A 22,242-nucleotide genomic window follows, 5' to 3' on the forward strand; every position below is an offset into this window, starting at 1 on the left:
TTTGCTCCATCTCTGCGCATCTGTACAGCAAAGTCCGCAGGGAATACCTTATCATGTATGTTTAACAGATTTTTAAAAACAGTGCCAGCCGCTAAGTTAAAAAAGTAAGATCTTACTTATAAAGCCACTTAACGCATCTAAAAGAGCAATGCTAGCTAGCTAATCCAAACATGCAAAGAAGGTATTGTTTTACCCAAATCAGACTTCAATGTACAGAGTTAGATTTAAAAACAAACAAAAAACACTTAAGTCTGAAAAATGCACAATTCTGAAACTGAAAAGGCAGAAACGATCCTCATAATAAATTATCATCCTGAATGTATAAAAGCAATAAAAGAAGTTGGTTCTCAAGAAAGAAATACACCTACCTCCATTAAGCTTGAATGTATTCCAATGAGGTAGGGCATGGGGGCACTGCCAAAAGAGAAAAAAACAATGTATGAGATTTGAAATACACAATTTGCTTTATGGAAGAAAATCTTATAACACAGAATAATAACATTGTCATCAAAAATAGCATATACAACCCCAGAACGTATAAGGTTAAAAACAAGACATGTTATATGCATATTCATTTCTTTCCATATATATATATATATATATATATATATATATATATATATATATATATATATATATATATAAAAAACACATATTTTTAGATTAATATCATAAAACCATAATAACAATAAGACAGATACTAATTATTATTATTGATAATAAGAGCGACATGTATTACCAGAAATAAGATGCAGCTATATTTGTTCAATGGACATCTGATGGTATGATATCCATTCCCATTCTTTACTTGTAACAAAAATATGCTCACTCAAAGCAGACAACTGTTTAATATCATGCTAAAAATCAACAATACATACACACAATGTTTCTAAAATGAAACTACATATTTTTATTTTAATATATATCCTTTATATGTTTGAAGTGGTCATGATGCAATGTGTCTACTGACACTGTTTCCAGATTTAAGCCTTGATTTCATATTGTTGGATTTGTTTTTTAAATAATGATAAAATAAAATAAAATATTAAAAACTTTTAAAAAAAATGTTTCCCCAAAATATTTAAATATAAAAAATATCATTATAAAAAAAACCATCAAAACATCACAAAATTAAAATATTTTCATAATAATAAATCATTTTAAACATTAGAAAAGTGTATCTAACATTATTAAATTGAGGCTTTAATGTCAACTTTTCTCCTATGGTTTGAGAGATCAGGGTTTGCCTCTGCACTCAAAATGCAGCTCATCTACAGTTGCACGTACACTGCAGAAATTTCACCTCCAAATTATGAATCCATTCAAGCCTGGACGCTATTGATAGTATGAAACATATGACATATTGAGAAAGCACCTTACTGGAAACTCTTGCTGTACTAGAATTATTTATACACAGAGGTGCACTGCAAAATCCCTTGCATTTGTCTCCTTGTATTTTTTTTTTCTTACACCCCCAATGATACTTTGAAATCTGTTTTAGAAATCAATAAAATGATAGGTAGTCACTAAAAAAAACAAGTGCTAATTTCTCTAGTATACATTATTTAATTTATTTTAAAGACAAGTCTAATAATAAAAAATAAGATCTCTAAGCTTTACCGTTTACAGACACAATGTGCGTTTGAGCACTTTTTTTTTGCATACTGTTCATAAAGTTAAAACAAATCAATTTATTTAATGCTGATTTTCAACAGTAAGTTAAGCTATGAAATGATAACTAGTACAATTAAAAATTACATTCTCTACAGTAGTGCAATATCACACCAATCAGGATAACAGGTTATTCCCACGTGTAAAGTAATTGTGTAGATTATATTACTGTATAAATCTAATCTTAAACTCATTGCTTGATCTGTCAATTGCATTTTCTACAACTGAAGGTGCAGATACCAAGTGAGCTCTGATTTTAATGCATCAAAGGTCACAAAGAGACTTGACAGGTACCAAACCAGATGCTAATCAAATGTGTTCATGCTACTAAAATTAGAATGTAAATGCCCTACGCTTTTCCTCTGACTAGCTATCTTCTGCTACTTTAATTTAGCAATGCGTCTAAGCTATATAAATATATAATAAGTATGTATTTAATAAATAAAATTGAAGGAACATAATGTTTATTATGGATCTAAACCGTAAAGAGGACATCCAGAGAACAGCCAAAGCAAATAATTTATTTTACAAAAAAGATACTGTAATGTAAACATAATAGATCCAAAATGCTAGTGTGCATTTATGCTACACAGATATAGAGAATCATACAGAGACAACAAAAATAAAGCAAATATGGTAGATAACAAAACCACAAAGTACATCAAATTTTTAATAAGTAAACAGAAAATGTGCTATGTTTTATAGTCGAAAACAAGGATAAGAAATACAATTTAAGTGGGCAACTTGCACAGCCATGATTTGTCTTCTTTTTACTTACCATTGAATATGCACATGCTCATCACTGCTATTTTTCAGACACAGAAGGCTAATTACTAATCTGAGAATTGTAGGGAATTCAAAGTGAATTTCAAATTTAAGGCAGATCTGTCACGTTTCATGATTTCATAAAGATATAATCTTTATGAAATACGGATTAAGACTGCTTTCAGAGAAGCTCCAATGCAATGCAAAAATACCATAAGACAAAGTAGAAGTGCCAGTAGCCGAGAGACTTGAGGCATGAAGATTGCAGGGGCTGTGAGAAATGCAAAGACCCTGAAAATCGAAAGATCCTCTTTAAGGTAAAAATATCTGAATTGGAAAATTCTCCAAGTCAGCTATGTTTCCGATTTGGTTTATTTTTTCTATTTGGTATGTCTAACACTTTCATATACCACGGTTTCCACTTAAAGGGACTCTCTAGGCACCCAGTCCCTATCTGTTTAACTTTGCCTCTGAAAACATTGCCACTTATTAGGAACAGCAATGTTTTTATTTCAGGGTTAAATTATTTCATTTCAGGGTTAAATTGCCACTAGCGGTTGTCAGAAAGAGAGCCATTACATGGGGCTTCCACAGCTATAACCAAGTTAAACTAGCCTCCCAATGCAAAGGGGAAGCATTAGATTGGCTTGGATCCTCCGTACTGAAGATCTTAACCAGGGAGGCAGAGTGCCAACATAGAGATCAGTGCGCCGTGGCATGCAAGGAAAGTAAAATGTACCTTCCAAACCCATATAAGGGACAGTGGACACCTATATAGATAGTGGAACACTATAGCGTTATGAATACATGTTTGTATTCCTAACTATAGTGTTCTTTAAATTAAATATCATACATTTCCATTTCCATTTGCATCATCTCATATAGCACGTGCAAACTATTTAATATATATTCCACTCTATATTTTAAAAGGAACACTTTGCACTGGATTAAAAGAGTGCCACCTTTGTCCTATTTTATAGAAGTGCTGATTTTCTCCTACACTAATGTAAGATAAACCTGCCTGCCTGTTAATCAGATACCTGGGATGGTGCTCGGATTCCACATGTTTGCCAATAGTTCCCCATGAGAAACACTTTATTGGCCCAGCACAGCAATTGACACACATGTGCTGTAGGATCGTAATACTTCTCTATAAGAAACACTGGACTGGAAGACTCTCACTAGTGACAATTGTGCAGGGGGTGGAGTGGAGCCGCTTTATTTTTAAATATGAGAGGAACCCCAATTTTTTTTTACACATCTAATGCTGGAATGTTCTCTTAAAGGAATTTCCATCCCATATTACAAATGTATCTCAATGAGAAGACAATTAATACTGAAAACGGGAAAAAAATATTGTGGTACACAAAAACAAAATACGTGTTACCTTGTCAATCATTAAAGTCCCAATATTAGGGTTCTAATAAAATTACCAAATGTATACCTAACATTAAATCTAAAAATGAAGTACAAAGTAAAAATTGTTTACTCTTGTGATAACCTGGTGTATGCAGACACCACAATCTTTTTCTTCAATAAGATATCAAGTTAACACAACCTTTCCATAGGGGCCAAAACAGAGCAGTAAAGATATGTTGACCCTGAATTAGAGGGCACACACCTATGCTTGGGAACACTTTATGAGTAAACTGGTCTGTGCTTTTCTGCATATCTCGTATTGGCCTTGCAAACATATTTCACACTTGGTACTTCAGGCATTACTCTCTGGAATGGATAGTGCCAAGATACCCAAACCACTGACAAAATGAACTCTGGACTCGAAACAGCTAGATCTCACTTACTGGAGTGGCTTTCATTAGCCGTTTCCTTCCAGAAATAACACTACATCAAGCAGATAGCAAACACTTCCCACAACACTGAAAGGTCATCTCTTGGAATGATCAGGAGCAAGAAAACTTCAAAAGAACATCATGCAGCCACATAAACCAAATAAAATGATGAAACAGTCTGTAATATAATGTAACATGCTCCCTCACTTTCAATGCACAGATCTCAAGATCATGTGAAATTAACACCTTCCATTCAGTAGCAATTCTTTCCTGTGCATGCTGTTGTAAGTCTCTGAATTAGATGTAAGGGTCAATCACACTCCATGTGGTGCAAGGATGTGAAAGCCTAATCTAACACCACTAATCATAAACCAAGCCAGTGATTTAATAATAATAAAGGGCTTAAGGCTACTGCAAGAAGCCAAAAACTCTTTCTCACCAAGTGCCTCAACCTCAAATGACTTCAACAGTAAAAGTTATATCATGGCACGGTAGACTGTCGAGTCAACTATTCCTGCTGATCATTATCTGTATTAAATTTATTAAATGCAGGAGACATCTAATTGCAAGGCACCTGAAGTAAGATTGCAAGTTATTTGTGCCAGTCCCATTTAACAGTCCTGACAGCAGCATCATGTTTTTGACTGTTTATTCTATTATCTTTACTAAATCATAACAACAAATCTGCTCCTAAATAACCACTTAAGGACCAAATGGGGGTCTATTACATCAGCATGGTTTTAAAGGGATCATATAGTGCCAAGAAAACAAAGCCGTTTTCCTGGCACTACAGGTTCCTGTAGTGCCCCCCTCCATCGTGACCCGCCTCGCGCGGGGCTAAATGGGATAAAACCCCTTCAATCACTTACCTGAATCCAGCACCTTTGTCCTTCGGCGCTGGGTTAGGCCCCGCCCATACCCCTTCCCAGTGTACCAGTCGGCCAGGAACACCTAATGTGCCTGCGCAGCAATGGCTGCTCGAGCATTAAACCTCCGCCTACGGATAAAATCTGAAGCTGGAGTGAGGACGTCCAGCAACAGATAACGGAACAAAAGTCAGCTTGGATTCTGGTAGCCCTCTAGTGGCGGTCTGTTAGACATCCACAGAGGGCAGACTTAGAGCTGCAATGAAAACATTGCAGTTCTCTGGAACTGCAATGTTTTACATTGCAGCACTAAGTGCAAAAGGGTCACAGCACCCAGACCACTTCAATGAGCTGAAGTGGTCTGGGTGCCTACAGTGTCCCTTTAATGCTCAATGACAACATAAACTGTCATGCAGTAAAGGTACCAGCAAGGATCAAATCCCCAGACTGACAGATGAGCTATGAGCAGTGGAAAAGGGGTTAGATTATGGGTTGGATTAAAGATTGCATTAAGGCTTGGATTAGGGGAATTTTCCAAAAATAAAATGTGTGGCAAAAACCCCCACAAAACATTTACTAATTTGGCCTATGTTTGTGATAAAAATATTTAAATGAAAAGTGTCAAAATGCTCTTAATTGCATAGCCATAGTACTTTCTACAAGTATGTATGGTTGCCCTTAACAGAACGGGGGAAATTGTGGTGGAATGAATGCATGGGAAAAAAAAAAATCCTAAAAAGCCTTGGCCACAAACGTGTTGCACCTCGAAAAAGCCTTGGTCTTTAAAGGGTTTACAAATGTAAGGGATCTGGGTACATCATTGACAGTAACACAAAAGCTGGGCAGAAATGCAGATAACATTCAGAGATAGAATGTCTGAACTGATGGCACTCGGGGATGGGTTAATAAAAGATAGCAGCAAGGATACAGGATCAAATCCAACCATCTATTAGTGTGTCCAAAGTACAGGCTGTCACACAGCATATAAAAACTGAAATTTGAGAAATTTAATTAACAGTACCATGTCGATCTTTTTGTTATCTGCAGCTAATCAAGAGATGGACAGGAAAGAATAATGTGTTTAATTAGAATGTCAAAAGTGCTTAGATCAGCTGTCGACAAATGAGATTTTGTGTTCTGAGATTCTTAACAATGCACCCAGTATCGGACATTTTAAGAAACATTCTCAGAATTAAGAGAACTGTGTTCATGTTTATCATTATATATTTCACTTGACTGAATTTGACATATGTACACTGAGCTTGTGTAAAGTTAAAGAAATAGGTAGCATCAACCTTTTTATTATTATTCCAAAGCAGATCTTTTAGAATAAAATGTACACATCATGACTATTTCTAGGGATGGACATATATTTTTGGTGAACTATACATATAATGCCTTTTTGTTCAAATGTCTAAAGTTGTTGAGGTAGAAGCATTAACTTGCATTCCAATAAAATAATTAAAAAAATAAAAATGAAACGGGCAGCTTTAGAGACTACTATAGTGCACATGGTGGTATTATGTAATGAATTTGTCACTGTAAGAGGGATCCTTAATTTCAAGCAGAACAAGGACATACAAAGTTAACATAATGTCTCCACGTCTCCACAACCTCTGCAAAACAGTATTTCTCATACTACATAGTTGACGACTATGAGGACATTGAGTAGGATTTTACTTTACTTGATCTGAATTATCCACTATCTTAAAATGAATTGACAGTAAAATGTACAATCAACAAGCATAAACTGGAAAAGAAAGTCTGAGCTTTCCTGTAGTAACTACAACTGCAGGAGAAAATTACCAGTCTCTACGTTTTGCGTTAATTATATAAAAGGGATTCTGTAGGCAATGAAACTGATTTATCTCATTAAAATTTCTAGTGTCCAACAGTGGTGGCTGGTGACCCTATTGTTCATGCAATCCTAGATAGGATAGGAAAATGTCTACAACTACCTCCACAATATGTGGACAATTACTAGTAAAAAAAAATAAAAAATATATATATATATATATATATATATATATATATTTGTGTTAAGGGCTCATGACAGTACAGAAGATACAAACACTGATAAGTGTAGGATGGTATTAAAAGAGCAAGTTGGTTGTGGTGTGCCGGAACCGACGATGAGGTAGGCCTGTAAATAAAGAGGGCCCACCAAGAAGAAATGTAAAGAGAAAAGGAGTTAATAATGAGGAGTGGGTGGGAGGGTGATGCAGCGCTGACCTCGAACGATATGGAGCCAGGTAAGGGGTGTCCCTTAAGTAGGGAAGAGGTGTGTCAAACGCCCCTCCCACAATTACAGGCCAAAAGGCCTTAATACTTGTGTTAAGGGCTCATGACAGTACAGAAGATACAAACACTGATAAGTGTAGGATGGTATTAAAAGAGCAAGTCGGTTGTGGTGTGCCGGAACCGACGATGAGGTAGGCCTGTAAATAAAGAGGGCAAAAGTAGAAAATCAAATTTATTACATACCAGCAATATACATACTTTAACCAGACATGTCTTGAAAGGCATTTCTTACTTCTTGTACCGGGTTAGGTATGTATCTAGAGTAAGCCGATGATTTCCAGCGCCCTAGTGACTTGATAACATGAACTGGAATGTTTGCACTGGATGCTGTGGAGGCCGCTCCTATGCGGAAGGAGTGGCCCGAATAGTTAGCTGATTTGAGGCCCAGCTGTGTAAGTAAAGACCTGACGTGTGTCATAAAGGTGGTGGTAGTGAGTACCGAACCTTGTAGACTGAAAGTGGTTGAGATGGTGGTTCGTTGTTATGCTGGGTATATGAGTCCAGTAGTTTGACGGGGCTCCACCTGTTGTGAGTAGGATAGTACTTAACCTCTACTGAAAGTGCATGTTGACTGGTTTTGGAGTGAGGCAGAGTCAAGATATAATAGTCCATGTGTTTTGTTAAGTGTGAATGAAGTAGTATGTGAGTGGACTGTGTTGTGCTGATGGCGGTAAATTCTCTTGGTCTCAAGAAACCATAAACAAGGCTATGTATATGGCGGTTTTAACGATGAGGTTTGTGTTGTTGGCAAAGGGTTTAAATCTAGTGAATTGTATAAGTCTTTAAAAATATGGAAATCTATGGGTAGCCTCTGGGCCGTACGTGGGGGTTCGGATCTCTGAATACCCCTAAGGATGTTCTTAATTGGTAGGAGGACACTTGATTTGTCTGGTTGTAAAGTTAGCATGTGATGTTGGATGCCTGTCAGATATGGTTTGATTGTGTTGTATGATAGTTTGAGTTTGAGGTGGCAAAAAGAAGCAAAGCCCAACCAGGATGTCACGATGAAAGGTTGTAAGATGTGTTCAGAAAGGAATATTTAAATCAAATGAAAGCTCTATCGTAAGTTTCCCGGGTATTAGTAGACAGTGCTAATTGGGACAATGTTCTGCTATGTTGCATAATAGCATATAGTCCATTACTAGATGGTTGAATAGTGGGGTGTTCGTGGCTGTGAGTGCGGCTGACGGGAGTATTTGACGAAAAGCCTGGAAAAAGCGAGACAAATTGTCAGCAGCAGTGTTACATACACCTGGAACATGAATACAAAACAAGAGAAAATTATGACATGCAGCCAGCCAAGTGAGTTTCCTCAATAATCTCATAATAGTCAGTGATTTGGATCGGCCTTGTTTATAATGTGACAAGTTACTTGGTTGTCTGAGTAGCAACGTACAGACGAACCTGCCCATAAATGCACCCATGCCACGGCAACCGTCATGATGGGATATATCTCAAACAGAGCTGAGGTAGTGGAAAAACCCTCCAGGTCCTGAACTTCTGAAGGCCAGCTGCCCCAAAGCCATTCGTTCCTGAAAAATTGCTGCAAAACCTGTGGTAGACGCCGCGTCTGACCCAATGGTAGGTGAGGAGTCAGACAATTTTGGAAGGAACATGCTTTTACCATTCAAGGTGGTTAAAAATGTTCTCCACATAATGACGCCTGCCGTGGCTTGGGTATCCAGGGGTGACCTGTGTCCATCATGTCTAAAAGTGGGAAACATGTAAAGGAGTTGTGAGATGAAAGCCCGGCCTTGAGGTATGATGCGAATGGCAAAATTCAGTGACCCAAGCAGAGACTGTAATTCTTACGGTTGCAAGTACCGAGTTGTATGTAGAGATTATGTTGATCAGAATGTTTTCTACCTTGGGCGTGGCAGGCTAGCTTGCATGGTGGCTGAGTCTAGTATGATACCCAGGAATGTGATGAAGGTATCTGGTCCTTCAGTCTTGGTGGAGGAGACTGGGACACCCACCTGTTTGAATAGACTGATGGTTTCTTTTAGGCTACTGGGAGGGGAAATATTCTCCTCGACCAGTAAGAAATCATCCAGACAATGTATAACTGTAGGGCATCTGGCTATATTTAATAAAACCAGCATAGGGTTTCGGCGAATACGTCGAAAATGGGCGGACTACTTTGGAACCTAAATGTTAAACGTGAGCAAAATAGTAGTTCCCTGCCCACTTGATACCATGCAGGTGACACAGTGTAGGGTGGATAGGCAGTAACTTGAAAGCATTGTGATATCAGTCTTACTGAGCCATGCTCCGGCCCCTGCCTGCATGATAGCCGTAATGGCGTGATCTATGGTGGAATATTGCAGTGAAAATTCCTCAGAGGTATGAGGGAGTTCAGACTAGGAGTGGCAGAGGTGTGAGGTGTTGATAGATTAATGATAAGTCTCTGTTTGTGAGAAGATTTCCCCGTGACAATACCGATGGGGTTTAAAATAAGTATTTGAAAGTTTAACCGATTACTGTGCAGGAAACGTATGATTGGTTGGATCAGTACGTGTGATTCAACCCGAGTATGCATGAAAAGGAATTAAATCCTTGTGTCATGGTTAACAACAAAGAAATGAGGCCTGTAACGTAGGCTGATTTAATTGTAATGAAATGGATAATTATAAAAAAAACTCCAGTAAGCGTGGGAGTCTAATGTCTATACAGAAATGTTAGCTGGGTTTATACCCTTGATGTAATAAGTGATACCTTAAAAATAGCATGAAAATGGTCTGTCTATTTAACCAAGCAACTTTTTAACCAAATGTAAATACATGAAATGTAACTCACAAAAAAGATCTATGTGAATACATAGCAGAATAACCGAATCTTAGTATGAAGGGAAACAGAAGTTAGCATGAATAGCTTAACCGTATGCATTTTAATGCGAACAGCAATCGTGCATAGAATATACTATGAATACGTGCCGACCAGAAAACACAAACCGAAATGACAATCGTTTAAATGAAGCAAGGTTGGTTTTTACATGAAATGCAATAATGTCTGAGAAGCTTGTAGTACACTGAATGACTGGTAGGGGTCAGTGTGTAGGCGAAAATGCAGTGGTTCGATGGTTTGTACATGAAATGCAATAATGTCTGAGAAGCCTGTAGTACACCGAATGACCGGTAGGGGTCAGTGTGTAGGCGAAAATGCAGTGGTTCGTTGGTTTGTACATGAAATGCGATAATGTCTAAGAAGCCTGTAGTACACCCAAAGACCGGTAGGGGGTTTAAACGAATGATATGCATGAACATGCAATGGTTTTAGAACAGACTTAGACAAAATGCAGCCGTAAAGTGAGGACCTGACCCGTGCATGGTGCCGTGGGACTGATGCCTGGCATAACAGGTAGGTTGACTTACAGTTTGTGAGTCACTTGGACACCATCCATGGCGATGGATTGAAGAAAGAAGGTGGTAGGCCGGAAAAGCCTGTGGCTGGATTCCTGACACAGCTCTGCTTAAAAAACCTCATGGAGTAATCAGGTAAAATGGCGTCTGGATGACCCGGAAGTGGAAATGATGCAGCGCTGACCTCGAACGATATGGAGCCAGGTAAGGGGTGTCCCTTAAGTAGGGAAGAGGTGTGTCATACGCCCCTCCCACAATTACAGGCCAAAAGGCGTTAATACATATATATATATATAAAACGCACTAGGGCTTATTTTCGGGGGAGGTCTTGTTTCAGGGAAAAATGTGTGCTAGAAAGCAGGTCTATGTTCGGGGAATTCCCCACGAACATAGACCAGTTCACTAGGCCATGGAATTCTATAAATCTATGTTCAGGAAAACTTCCCCGAACATAGATAAGCTTACTCACGAATGGAATTCCACAAATCTATGCTCGGGGAAACACAGTATTTTTTTTTTAGAGAATGTTTTTTAAGTAAATATCTCAAGTAATATATATATATATATATATATATATATATATATATATATAGGGCAGGCAGGGCATGAGTAGCCTCTAACACTGAAGTAAGGTAGGTACCCTTTCTAACACTGAGTGCCAGCGTTACTTTGCTAGCTTGGAAGGAACTGGGGACTAAATGGGGACTAAACTCTATGCAGTGCCTGCCTTAACAGAAACAGGGTGAGCATGTGGCAGGCACTGCTGTCAGTGCCGTGCCCTCCTACCCAGTATAAGGCTACGATACAAGGCTGGCACTGATAACCATACAGTGCCTGCCTGAATATTACAGAGGAAAGCAGGAAAAAAACAAAAATCTGAACTAGTGAGTAACAATAGCCAAGTCAAGGATTACAGAGAGGTTACTGAACTTCCCATAGAGTTTAATCAGGGAGAGGTCCCAAAAACTGATTAAGGTCTTTTTTTGTTACATTTCCTAGCAGTAGTAGAGGGGAAAAACAATGTGAACTGCATTACTAATATTTAAAGGAACGGAACACTTTTTTATCACACAGACACATAGTAAGAGTGTCAGTTTATACAAAAATGAAAAAAGTATATATATATATATATATATATACATATATATATATATATATATATATATATATATATACACACTTTTTTATTTTTTATTATTTATTGCAAAAAAAACAAAACTGGTGGGATGCTGCCCCTGCTGACCCTCTACTGGTGTTCGGACTCCCTGGCACCATCCTTCCATTTAGTGTTAAACTGTTTAATGTTTTAATGCTATACAAGAGTGGTCAGGAGCTAATCCGGCATGTGATGCTCAAATATTATTGTGAGCAGCAATCGGTGGCTGTGATTGGCTGAGAGTGTCAGGTGTCCGCTTTCAGCCTATCATAAAGCCCATTCAAATATGACTTAGTATGGCTACAAGGAAGTATGTAATGTCTGCATTAGCCAGGATTCCAGTATGAATGGTGCAGTGGGAAGCTAGTACCCTCATTCAGTACTAAACTATTCGAAAATGGTGTAAAACTGAATTGAACAACACTGCCAGGGGATTCAAGGCACTATAACCAATTCCATGAGATGAAATGGCTTCAGTGTATGCAGGGTCCCTTTAAATTACAACTGAGGAACTCTGTGTAGCTTTGAGACCTTGAGATGGTACTAAATTTCAAAGTAACATCATTCCAGTGATTTCAACACTTCACGCATTGTACTCCCAGCTTAGAGTAAATAAAAGTACACTCAATGAGCTAGCATTTACCTCTGAAATGTGTTTTAATGCTAAAAACAAGTCACTCTCCCGGTCAAACACCAATTTCTCACATATGACGCATTTTCATTCTACTCCCAAAGGTTCATATTCACTAACCCCGATGCACTACAGAGTATCACCATCAGCATTATAGATTAACTAATCATAAGCTACTAGTAAATTAGTTTACAGTGCATAAAACAAGTATCTGTGTCTAAGATCAGTGGAAAATGGACCGTGCTTTGCCTTAAGTTAATAGTACATTATAAAAGGGGGAGTGGAAGGAACAAGAAAAAGTACACAAGGGTCTCCTAGATCTCATAAGTGCAGGTTGATATAGCTCCCTTACCTACTCACGTAATGGTAACTAATATGGATCAACTGTAAAAGCAAAAAAAAAGGTAGGGACTAGACAAGAAATGGACAAATCCAAACATGGCATACAAGTAATTTAAGAAGGAATTTCATTACCAGTAAGGATACATTGGAGCAGTGTTAAACTATATCATATGCCTCTACAATAACATGTTAATAACCGTATACTCTTGATTAGAAGTAAAAATGTAATGAACGCTTAGAGCAGAACTCATCTTACATGCAACCCTGTTTTACTTTGATTATCATTACGCTAAACGAATCATTAATATGTCGGAATGCTTAATAAATAAAAAAAGGAGGCCGACACTCACAGGAGATATTACACCGTGTTAGCATGTACCCAATCTGTACAAACACTGTTTATCCCATTACTGCTTGCCTCAATAAAAGAAAGATTGACAAAAAAAAAAAAAAAAAAAAACATGTAATGAACAAACATCTCAAAATATATGGTAAGCCTGTCTCTATAACCAATATAGTGCACGTGTTATTCAATGTATCCAGCTATGCAACAAGCATGTCTTATCACTTCCCAGTGCCATTACTACTACGCCAATATTATTGTGCAGGGAATTATGGTGTGATAAACCTACTCTGCTGTTTGAGAAAGTATTCGACTCTGGCCATAAAGTGGCTATTAATGCTTAGTGTAAGATAAGTAAGTAATCAGGAGTTTACTTTATACCTGGGGTATGTGCACGCACACACATTAATATTGAAGGATCTTTTAAAAATTCAAGCTTATAATCTTGTATTTCTTGGGATTACACAAAATAATACAATAGTGACACAAATCTATGATATTGGTACAGGAAACATTATTTCTGGACTTTTGTTTACTATTTTGTATGTGCACTCATGCCTGTTATGCATGACGTGATATCCTACACAACATAGAAATTGTTTTCATAGAATCTCATAGAAACAAGCATTTCTTGTAATAAAATGACATGTACAGTGCTTATATCTTGTTATGTTCTGTTTAAATCATGTTTCTATTACAAAATATAGACAGGGTAAAATTCTTGAGCATACACATATACGTATAATTAGCAATGCTGTTAAGAGGCTTAACATGTCTATTAGGAATACACCAAACAATGTAAATGCAGACTTTCGAATGACATAGTACACAAAGTAGGAACACATTGTACCTTTACTGTACGACACTAAACCAAGAAAATGCTCAAAAATCTAATATTTGTCTGCATGGTCATTGTGTAAAGTAATCCTTCTATCGTTTCACTGTCAGAGGGCAGCAGGTTATGATGAATCCTGCTAAAAGTGTTAATTATTGTGAACCAAGGGATACAATCATAGGTGAAGTCAGAAGCTCTGTAAAGGAGCATATTTTTTTTTTTTTTTAAATCTAATGAAAGATTGGAAGGAGGGGTGAAGGGGAGAGATTTTTTTTTTTTTTCAAGAAGTAAAAAAAAAAAAAAAAAAAAAGCAAGACATGTGCAAGCAGTAAGATATATACTTTGCACAATAGACAAAAATGATGTTTTTCTCAGGTCCCTGACCCCAGAAGTGACCCACAAAGACTTCGTATATCTCCCAGACACAGCGCCCTGAAAACACCCAACAAATGTAAGAGATTCTATTCATTTCAATAAAAGCGGACATGAAACAGATGAAGAGCTGGATTTTAAAGAAACGTGAAATAGGTTTTTTTAAAATAGATCAGAGGCCCAGCAAAGCCATGCAAAGCTTGGGAGAAATCCGGCAAGGGCACCAAGGAAACCAGAGTGTATGGAGCCGTTCACAATGCTCCTGTGTCAAAAACGTATTCTTCACCCGTGTTATAGAGAGAGAAAAAAAGAGGATCTGAATACAGAGTCATGGCAGTTTAATTCTTGCTTTCCTTTTGACAGATTATATAACAATACAATCCATACATGTCTTGTAAAGTAGAAAGAAATGTCTGCAGGTTTTGGAAAAAATAATGTACTTTCATAAAAAATGATACAATTATCACTGAATATTATCAAGTATATTATAATGCGTCTGCATTGGTTTCCAGACGACAATACTAAAGGATGACATTCATCAGCTACCTAGTAGAGTTAACATTGATTATTATCGATCAAACATTCCTCAATTTAATTATATTGTCCGGAAACAGTCAATAATTATCAACTTTTTTCAGTTGATATTTTATGTCATTTATTGAATTTTAGCTGGTTTTAATTTGAATCAAAATGTAAACAGTTGAACTCGATAAACTGGTTGGCTGCTCATAATCAAACCTCAGTTATCTGCCTTTTTTTTTTTTTTTTTTTAAATAACTAATCCTATGGTCAACATGACCCCACATTAGTACCATGAAGAGGGTGAGGGCATGTATTCTAAATAGAAAGCAGGCAGTGGCTACTCACTAACTAGCTAGCTAGCAGGTAGGCAGCCATTGTTCCCCAGCTGCTAATACAGGAAGGCTTAAAATGTCATAGTGAACGGGGGCGGGGGGACAGGTAACTCATGCCTATACCCATGGTCAGTGGTCAAAATCTAGAATTAATATGTTAACTTGATGTATCTAGTAAATATCCAGTTCAATACAAGTAATTAAAACGAATGCAATGGCATTTGAATTAACAAAAAATAAAAATAAAATAAAAACAGTTTTAGGATATTATGCATGGGGTTAGCCACTAAACTAGGATACTACTGGAACATTTACCTCAAAATAAAACACTGCTGCTTTCTCTTATTTAAAATATTTCAAAACACCTTTATTCGGAGTAGTAGTGAATGAGTTAAATATGGTTTCACTATATGTAATTGCTTGATATCGTTATCTGTTTATAACAAATAGTTGAGGTGATTTCATTGAAAACAGTTTTGTTTTCATTGTAAACAGCAGAACAACAAATTGGTTCCAAATCATTACTGCTCGAGATACAATTTACAGTGATGTAGGGGATAGATCATGTCATTTACGTTCATATATTAGTAATGAAGCTAGGCTTTTGCCTCTAATATAATAAAGACAGCAATTCTATTGTCAGGAATTGTATGAAATTTCTTCAATCATCAATAACAAAAAAAATCCCTGAATTCTGACTCTTTCATAATAACTTAATCATATCTGTTCTCTATAATGGCCAGAACCTTCTAGCGGCACACCGAGGTGGCAGCACAGGATGCCAAGCCAGCAGGGATAACTAGCATTTTAAGTGAACTGCTAGGAGCCTGAAACATGTAAATTTGAAGGAGGTTTGTTCCCCATGGATGATTTAAATGTTAAGTACATCCCCAAGTCGCAGATACACAAAATGGAATCTGAAAACTATTATCTCCGGTCGAAATGAACCTTCAATTTACTTACTGCACAGGAAGGGCAGATTCACTTCATTTTCACTATCAGCAGGTTATCCTTTCTCTGTATAATAGGCTTCCCATGTGTAATTAACACATAAAGGCTGCTGCTGCCAGCTTTGCTTCAGGTGCATGCTGGTAGAAGTTTTCAGGACAACGGTGTGGGCTGCAATAGCTTTTTTCATGGGGATTGAAGATTAGCTATTCATTGACTGCCTGACAAAGACATGTTAAGAGGGGCGAAGGCCGGGTCCTGCTGTTGGGAGCACAGGTGTGGACAAAGCAAACATGTGGGTCATGTGGCCCGCAAAATAAAGAAATGGATAGTTGGGACAGCATCAATAGACTCCTACGGACTGTATTTTATCGAGTGTATTTAAAGAATTAAACTGCAACATCAAATTGCTAATAAAAAGTATGATTCTGAAACCTGCAATTATCAGGATGGCTCTAATTGTGCTTTCAAAAAAAACAACTGATTATCTTTTCAGGGCTTGAACTTTAATTAAGCTTGTAATCGCACACATGGTAATTGTCTGATACATCTATTTAACACCAATTTATTTACCATTCATATATTTGCGGAACTCAGTGGCACCTATTTCATGTTTGACTCTGTGTGGAAAGCTGCAAAAGGAGGAGGGTGGTTGCTCTGCCATAGTGTAATTTGTAACAAGGACGTTAGCACAATGGGTGCTGCGTCCACCACCAAACCTCTCAAGGTTAAATCTCTGCAAAAAAGCAGCCAGCTTTTTTCTGCACTTGTGAATACAATAAATATCAGAAGTCTGGCATTTTGGCTCCGAAGCTCTTTAAGTAACAAAGAATAAAAACTCATAGGCCGGTTCTAGTGGTGGCAGGGGCAGAGTGAAAAATACTATATAAGGCTGAATTTATATAAAAACAAAAACATTCAACATCCAAGATGGGAAAATTACCATGATACAGCATGAAGTCAAACATACAAACAACTAATTACATGTTATAATGAAAATATTTATTTCAAAAAATAGCAAACATTACAAGGAGACAATTTTAGACCTAAAGGCCTCTAATAAGGAAACAACTTGGCCAATTACCAAAAGTCCACATTCAATTATTTAGCATTTTCAGTACTGAGCAGATTCTCCACCTCAACTGTTTTGCCCTAAACATTGTCCATCACTTGCAAATGCAAAACAAATCATTGTTTAGTAAAATAATACTGGCACTCAACATATTTTTTTTTACACATCAAGTAATGAATCTATGTCAAGTTGTAATCTACTTATCTAATACATCTGTTACATTTTGTGTCACTTTACCCACTCCCTCTAGCATGTAAGCTCATTGAGCAGGGCCCTCAACCCCTCTGTTTCTGTGTGTCCAACTTGTCTGGTTACAATTACATGTTTGTTAGTCCACCCATTGTAAAGCGCTACAGAATTTGTTGATGCTATATAAATATAATAATAATAATGTCAAAAACACAAAACAAGTCATGAATCTCAATGTATCCTTTGCTTTGGCCATCGTTCAGGACTAAGGCTAAGATAATCAATATTGATGATCTCAGCCATTCTAATGAAGCATTGGGAGGCTACTACACATGTGCGGCAAAAGGCCACATTGCATCAGAATCTCCTCATAGAGATGCATTGACTAAGGAGTACTCTTGGAGTTTGCTTTTGTATAGCAGCAATTTTTCTGCAAGGCTATGGTGTGTGTTCATTTTGCTGTTCCTGCATTTTTGCATACAGGGATGCATCAGTCCCTTTTAGTATGATTTAGTCCTGATAGTGGTTCAGTGTCTTTTTTATAAGAACTAAGACTAGCTCGGGGTTCACTCACTGTGTATGAGCTTTCCTATTCATGCTGCTTCCGTTTTTTCTCATTTGGTCCAGCGGAAAGTTCTATGGTTTCTTGCCTTGTGTTTCTTACCTGCCCTAGTCCTTTCCTACAAGTAGCTCCATTCCAGTGTCCCAGAAAGCAGATCATTACACCAATTCCGATCAGTCACTAGCTTAAACCCATCTAGCTACTTGTTCACCTAGTTCTAACAAACTAGGATGGTCCATTCAATTACTAGCTTATACTAGCTTCATTAACCTTCCTTCTGTTAGAATCATTGTCAAAGTGTGCAGAGGCAACAATACTGTAAGCCGAAGGTCAAGAAAAAAAAAGTGAGGAACAGGAAAAAAAAGAGCTTCATTTTGAGAAAGGAGCGATACTGCTTTGAAGGTAACCATTAAGCTATTTCATAAGGCTGTAGTCGGGATGTAAATGGACGGTTCTGACCTGTATTAAAGTTACTGGGTATTGTTACTGAAGAAAGTGTAAGTTTTTGTAGAACCATTAGTCCCGGGCATTATTATTCTCTGGAAAGTTGGTGTGTTCCCGTTTCTGGTAAAGAACTACAAGAGGCAAGAACTAGTTTCTACTGAACCCTTGGCAAGAGCATTTGTGTGTTTGAAAACATGGTAGAGAAATATATATTTTTTTTTTTTTTTTAAAGCAATGCACGATAGGAGACGAGGCAGAGAGATTAACAGGAAAAAAAATGCAGAATTACTTTATTTCTTTAGGGGTTAACATAGTGTACTCTATTTTTCATTTTAAAAATGTGCCCCTTTTAAGAGTGCCTAGTTTTAGCCAATTAGACAGTTGTGATACTGATCTGCTTTATCACTTTATGTGCACCAGCCAAGAGGCCTGAATCATCATTCGAGCTGTGGCATGATTGTGTGTAAGTAATGCCTAATTTTTATTTATTTATTTTTTTGGGTGGGGGTGGAATGGAGGCAATATGCTGAAATGACAGCATCACACTCCAGAATTATACAGAAATACATAATGCTATATACATTATGTATAATGCTTAGTGCACTATGACCTGTACTTTAATGATCGAAAGACTGTTTCAAAGAGGGAAATGTACCCGGATTAAAACATTTCTTCATGTTAGATGCTTCTTACAATGTAAAAAGGTTTATAAGTAATAAACAAATAAAATAAAACTAGATGTAGAATTGTAGATTTATTATTTGTCTCTTATTTCACACTTTCATTAAATAGGAAAGGAAATATGCATACCAGTACAAGAGTTGGTATACCAGAGACATCCATTTTGTAATGGGATTGGGAAACTTCTCGTACGCCATAAGCATTGGCAACCTCTTGTGTTACACAATCCAGTGGCACTCAGCGTTAGCTGATTGGGCAACGATTTTCTGACTGACCAATTGCCATTTACACAAGACATTTGGTATATGTTGGTGATACCAAACAATAAACATCTGTATCTGAACTAAACACATTCTTTGTCAAACTGAACTTGGCTCAGTGGGAGTATTTCAGAACTTCTCTGCTCCGCGACTGATGGATGTTACTTATATGCAGCAAATTAGCGCAGCAAGTCTGCTCTGTGTTTTCAAACACCAAGAGAAGCAGAATCACAGCCACAAATTATAAGCTACAAGACACTAGAAGACACTTGCAGGATAAAATAAATATTAATTGAATAAAATCTCTCCCATTTGCACCGCTGGAAACTAAAGCCTGCACACTAATACCGGCATCTTATTGCCTTGAGAATTTACAATTAGTGGACTGCCACTCAACTGGTCAGTATGGCAAGTTTATTAAATATCATGTGCAGTCTGCAAATGTTTCCCAAGGGAGGCTCCAAGCAAACATGTTGGACACTGATGAATGAGTGCTTAGATCTGTGTGCAGGAGCAGTGATCACGCTGTATTATTTCAGTGGTAACTCAAGGCTCAGGATGGCAGTAGAAGCTAGTAAAAAGATTAAAGAGTTTGTTTCTTACACGGTGTGAAAACTGCTTAGCTGACAAAATACATTATATATATCTTTATTGCATCAAATCCTGGCATGCTCTGACTAGATACACTATACAGTTATATTGAAACATCTACAGTTAATTATGGCAAGTTGTTGCTTTACGGTATAATCTGGAGGCCACAGCCAATATTAGACTGCAATTCACATTACACTCAGGCACTGAAAATATCTGTGGGTGATGGGAGATATAGGATTCTATATGGTTATTAGTCTTTGTATACAGAAAGGTTGTTAAGTATAGTGCATAGACAAAGTTTAACATTAAAGATATGCAGTGTAAGTAAAATCGAAAAAAAAAATAAAAAATTTTTTTAAAATAAATTATTACAAATTTTCCAGCCTCCATGAGTATTATTTTTGCAATGCATTCATTTAAGTGAATGCCTCTCTTATATGCTTCTTCTGGCTTACTCTTCCTCCATGGTAGAAGCCACCTTTAAATCTGCTTTGATAAGAAGCAGCTTATTAGATCAAAAATGTGTAGGAAATCAGGTACTTGTGCGTGTCCACAAAACCTGACATCATACTCAAGCATCATGCAGTTTTACTTTAAATATTCTAAGTTCCGGTTTCACTGTTTAATTGGCAGGTCTCTATCCAACAGAATAGTGCAATCCATATAACCCTTTAAGACAGCTAAACGTGACAGAAGACTAAATTGTTGGCAATGACTTTTTTATAATATATTTTATTGAAACATTGTCAACAGAGGCAAAAAGAATGAAGCCTAATTCAGACCTAATTCAGAGCTAAAGGCAGGAATATTTATAGATGAAAACAAATCCGTGGCATGCATGCTAGATAAGGCAGGGTTCTTCGAGCAGTATTATTATTATTATTATTATTATTATTGTTATTATTATTATTATTATTATTATTATTATTATTATTATTAGAAATGCACTCTTTATAGGAGTTTTTAAAGGATGTGCTAAATGTGCCTAAAAACACCATAATGACAAAACCTGCATTGCGGTCTCTTCCTTTTGTCCCAGATACGACTAGTTTTGTTATTTGCTTGAAGACAGAGATTAATCAAGTGTACTATATTTTTATATACTTGGTAAGCTCACTTGCAATAATGCTAAATGTTTAAAATAATTTGACCAAAGTAATAACGATTTAAACATGCTCAATGTTTTTTGTAAAATTAAATTGAATGTAGCACTATGTAGATTAAATTTCAGTTGAAACGAATAGGCAGCCAGGGCTTTAGTTTTGCAGTATATTCCTGTCTTCCCTCAGCTACCATATACTAGCATTGTATTCTATTAGTCATAGTAGCTTGTTAGTGCGTTTGTTTTTTCTTAAAAAAAAATAAAAATAAAAATAAACTACAGTTCTCTACTAATACTTTTTGGATACATTTATATGTGGCTTTACATTTTAACTATGTACGATATCCATCGTACATAAAGAATTTTAAAAAAGGAAATATATGTACAGTAGATGGAGAAGGCTAACCACTCTATGTCTCAGGCATGGGTGGTATAATCCCCACCTAGGATTAGTTTTACAGTAGTCCACAGGAGTATAATGAGGTAGATACAGGTGCCAGGTAACAATATATAAAATAGTAAAAATAATAAAAGCAAGAAAGTATATGGCTCACAACAGATAATGGAGAAGCCAAAAATACTTTATTTCAATATAAACAGCATAAAATCACAACATATTTCTCCCCTTAGGGCTTTATCAAGTGGATTAATACATACCTGGCAGCAGCATACTTTTATAGGTTTCTAGATACACGGTAATTTTAAATCAAAATTACATCATCGGTTCGTTGAGGGAACCGTGAATGCAAACATGTGACATGCTGAAGCAGAGCATGATCCCTTCCCTTCGGAGACTGGACCACAGGGCAGTATCCCAACACAACTCCAAACACACCTCCAAGACGACCACTGCCTTGCTAAAGAATCTGAAGGTAAAGGTGATGGACTGGCCAAGCATGTCTTCAGACCTAAACCCTATTGAGCATCTGTGGGGCATCCTAAAATGGCACCCCCCAGTATTCCATGGAGAGTCACCCTAAGGCAATATATGCCATCTCATTCCATTAAGTGCAACTCTGCTAGCACACAGCTTACATTTAAACTGTATTACTGTATTACACTGTTGTATGTTTTACTGCTTGTAGATGTTCTGCTGTATTCTCCA

At 37.0% G+C, this 22,242-nt stretch overlaps 1 protein-coding gene across 1 annotated transcript in view; it reads right to left on the reverse strand.

Moving 5' to 3' along the window:
• DENND1A (DENN domain containing 1A) overlaps positions 1 to 22,242 on the reverse strand; it is a 920,735-nt gene that overhangs the window by 406,309 nt on the left and 492,184 nt on the right. The window contains exon 11 of the mRNA XM_063432346.1: positions 369 to 414. Coding sequence (XP_063288416.1) covers positions 369 to 414 — 46 coding nt within the window. The remainder of the gene's footprint in view (positions 1 to 368; positions 415 to 22,242) is intronic.

Source organism: Pelobates fuscus, chromosome 9 (genome assembly GCF_036172605.1).
Source record: "Pelobates fuscus isolate aPelFus1 chromosome 9, aPelFus1.pri, whole genome shotgun sequence".
In the NCBI taxonomy this organism is placed as follows: domain Eukaryota; kingdom Metazoa; phylum Chordata; class Amphibia; order Anura; family Pelobatidae; genus Pelobates; species Pelobates fuscus.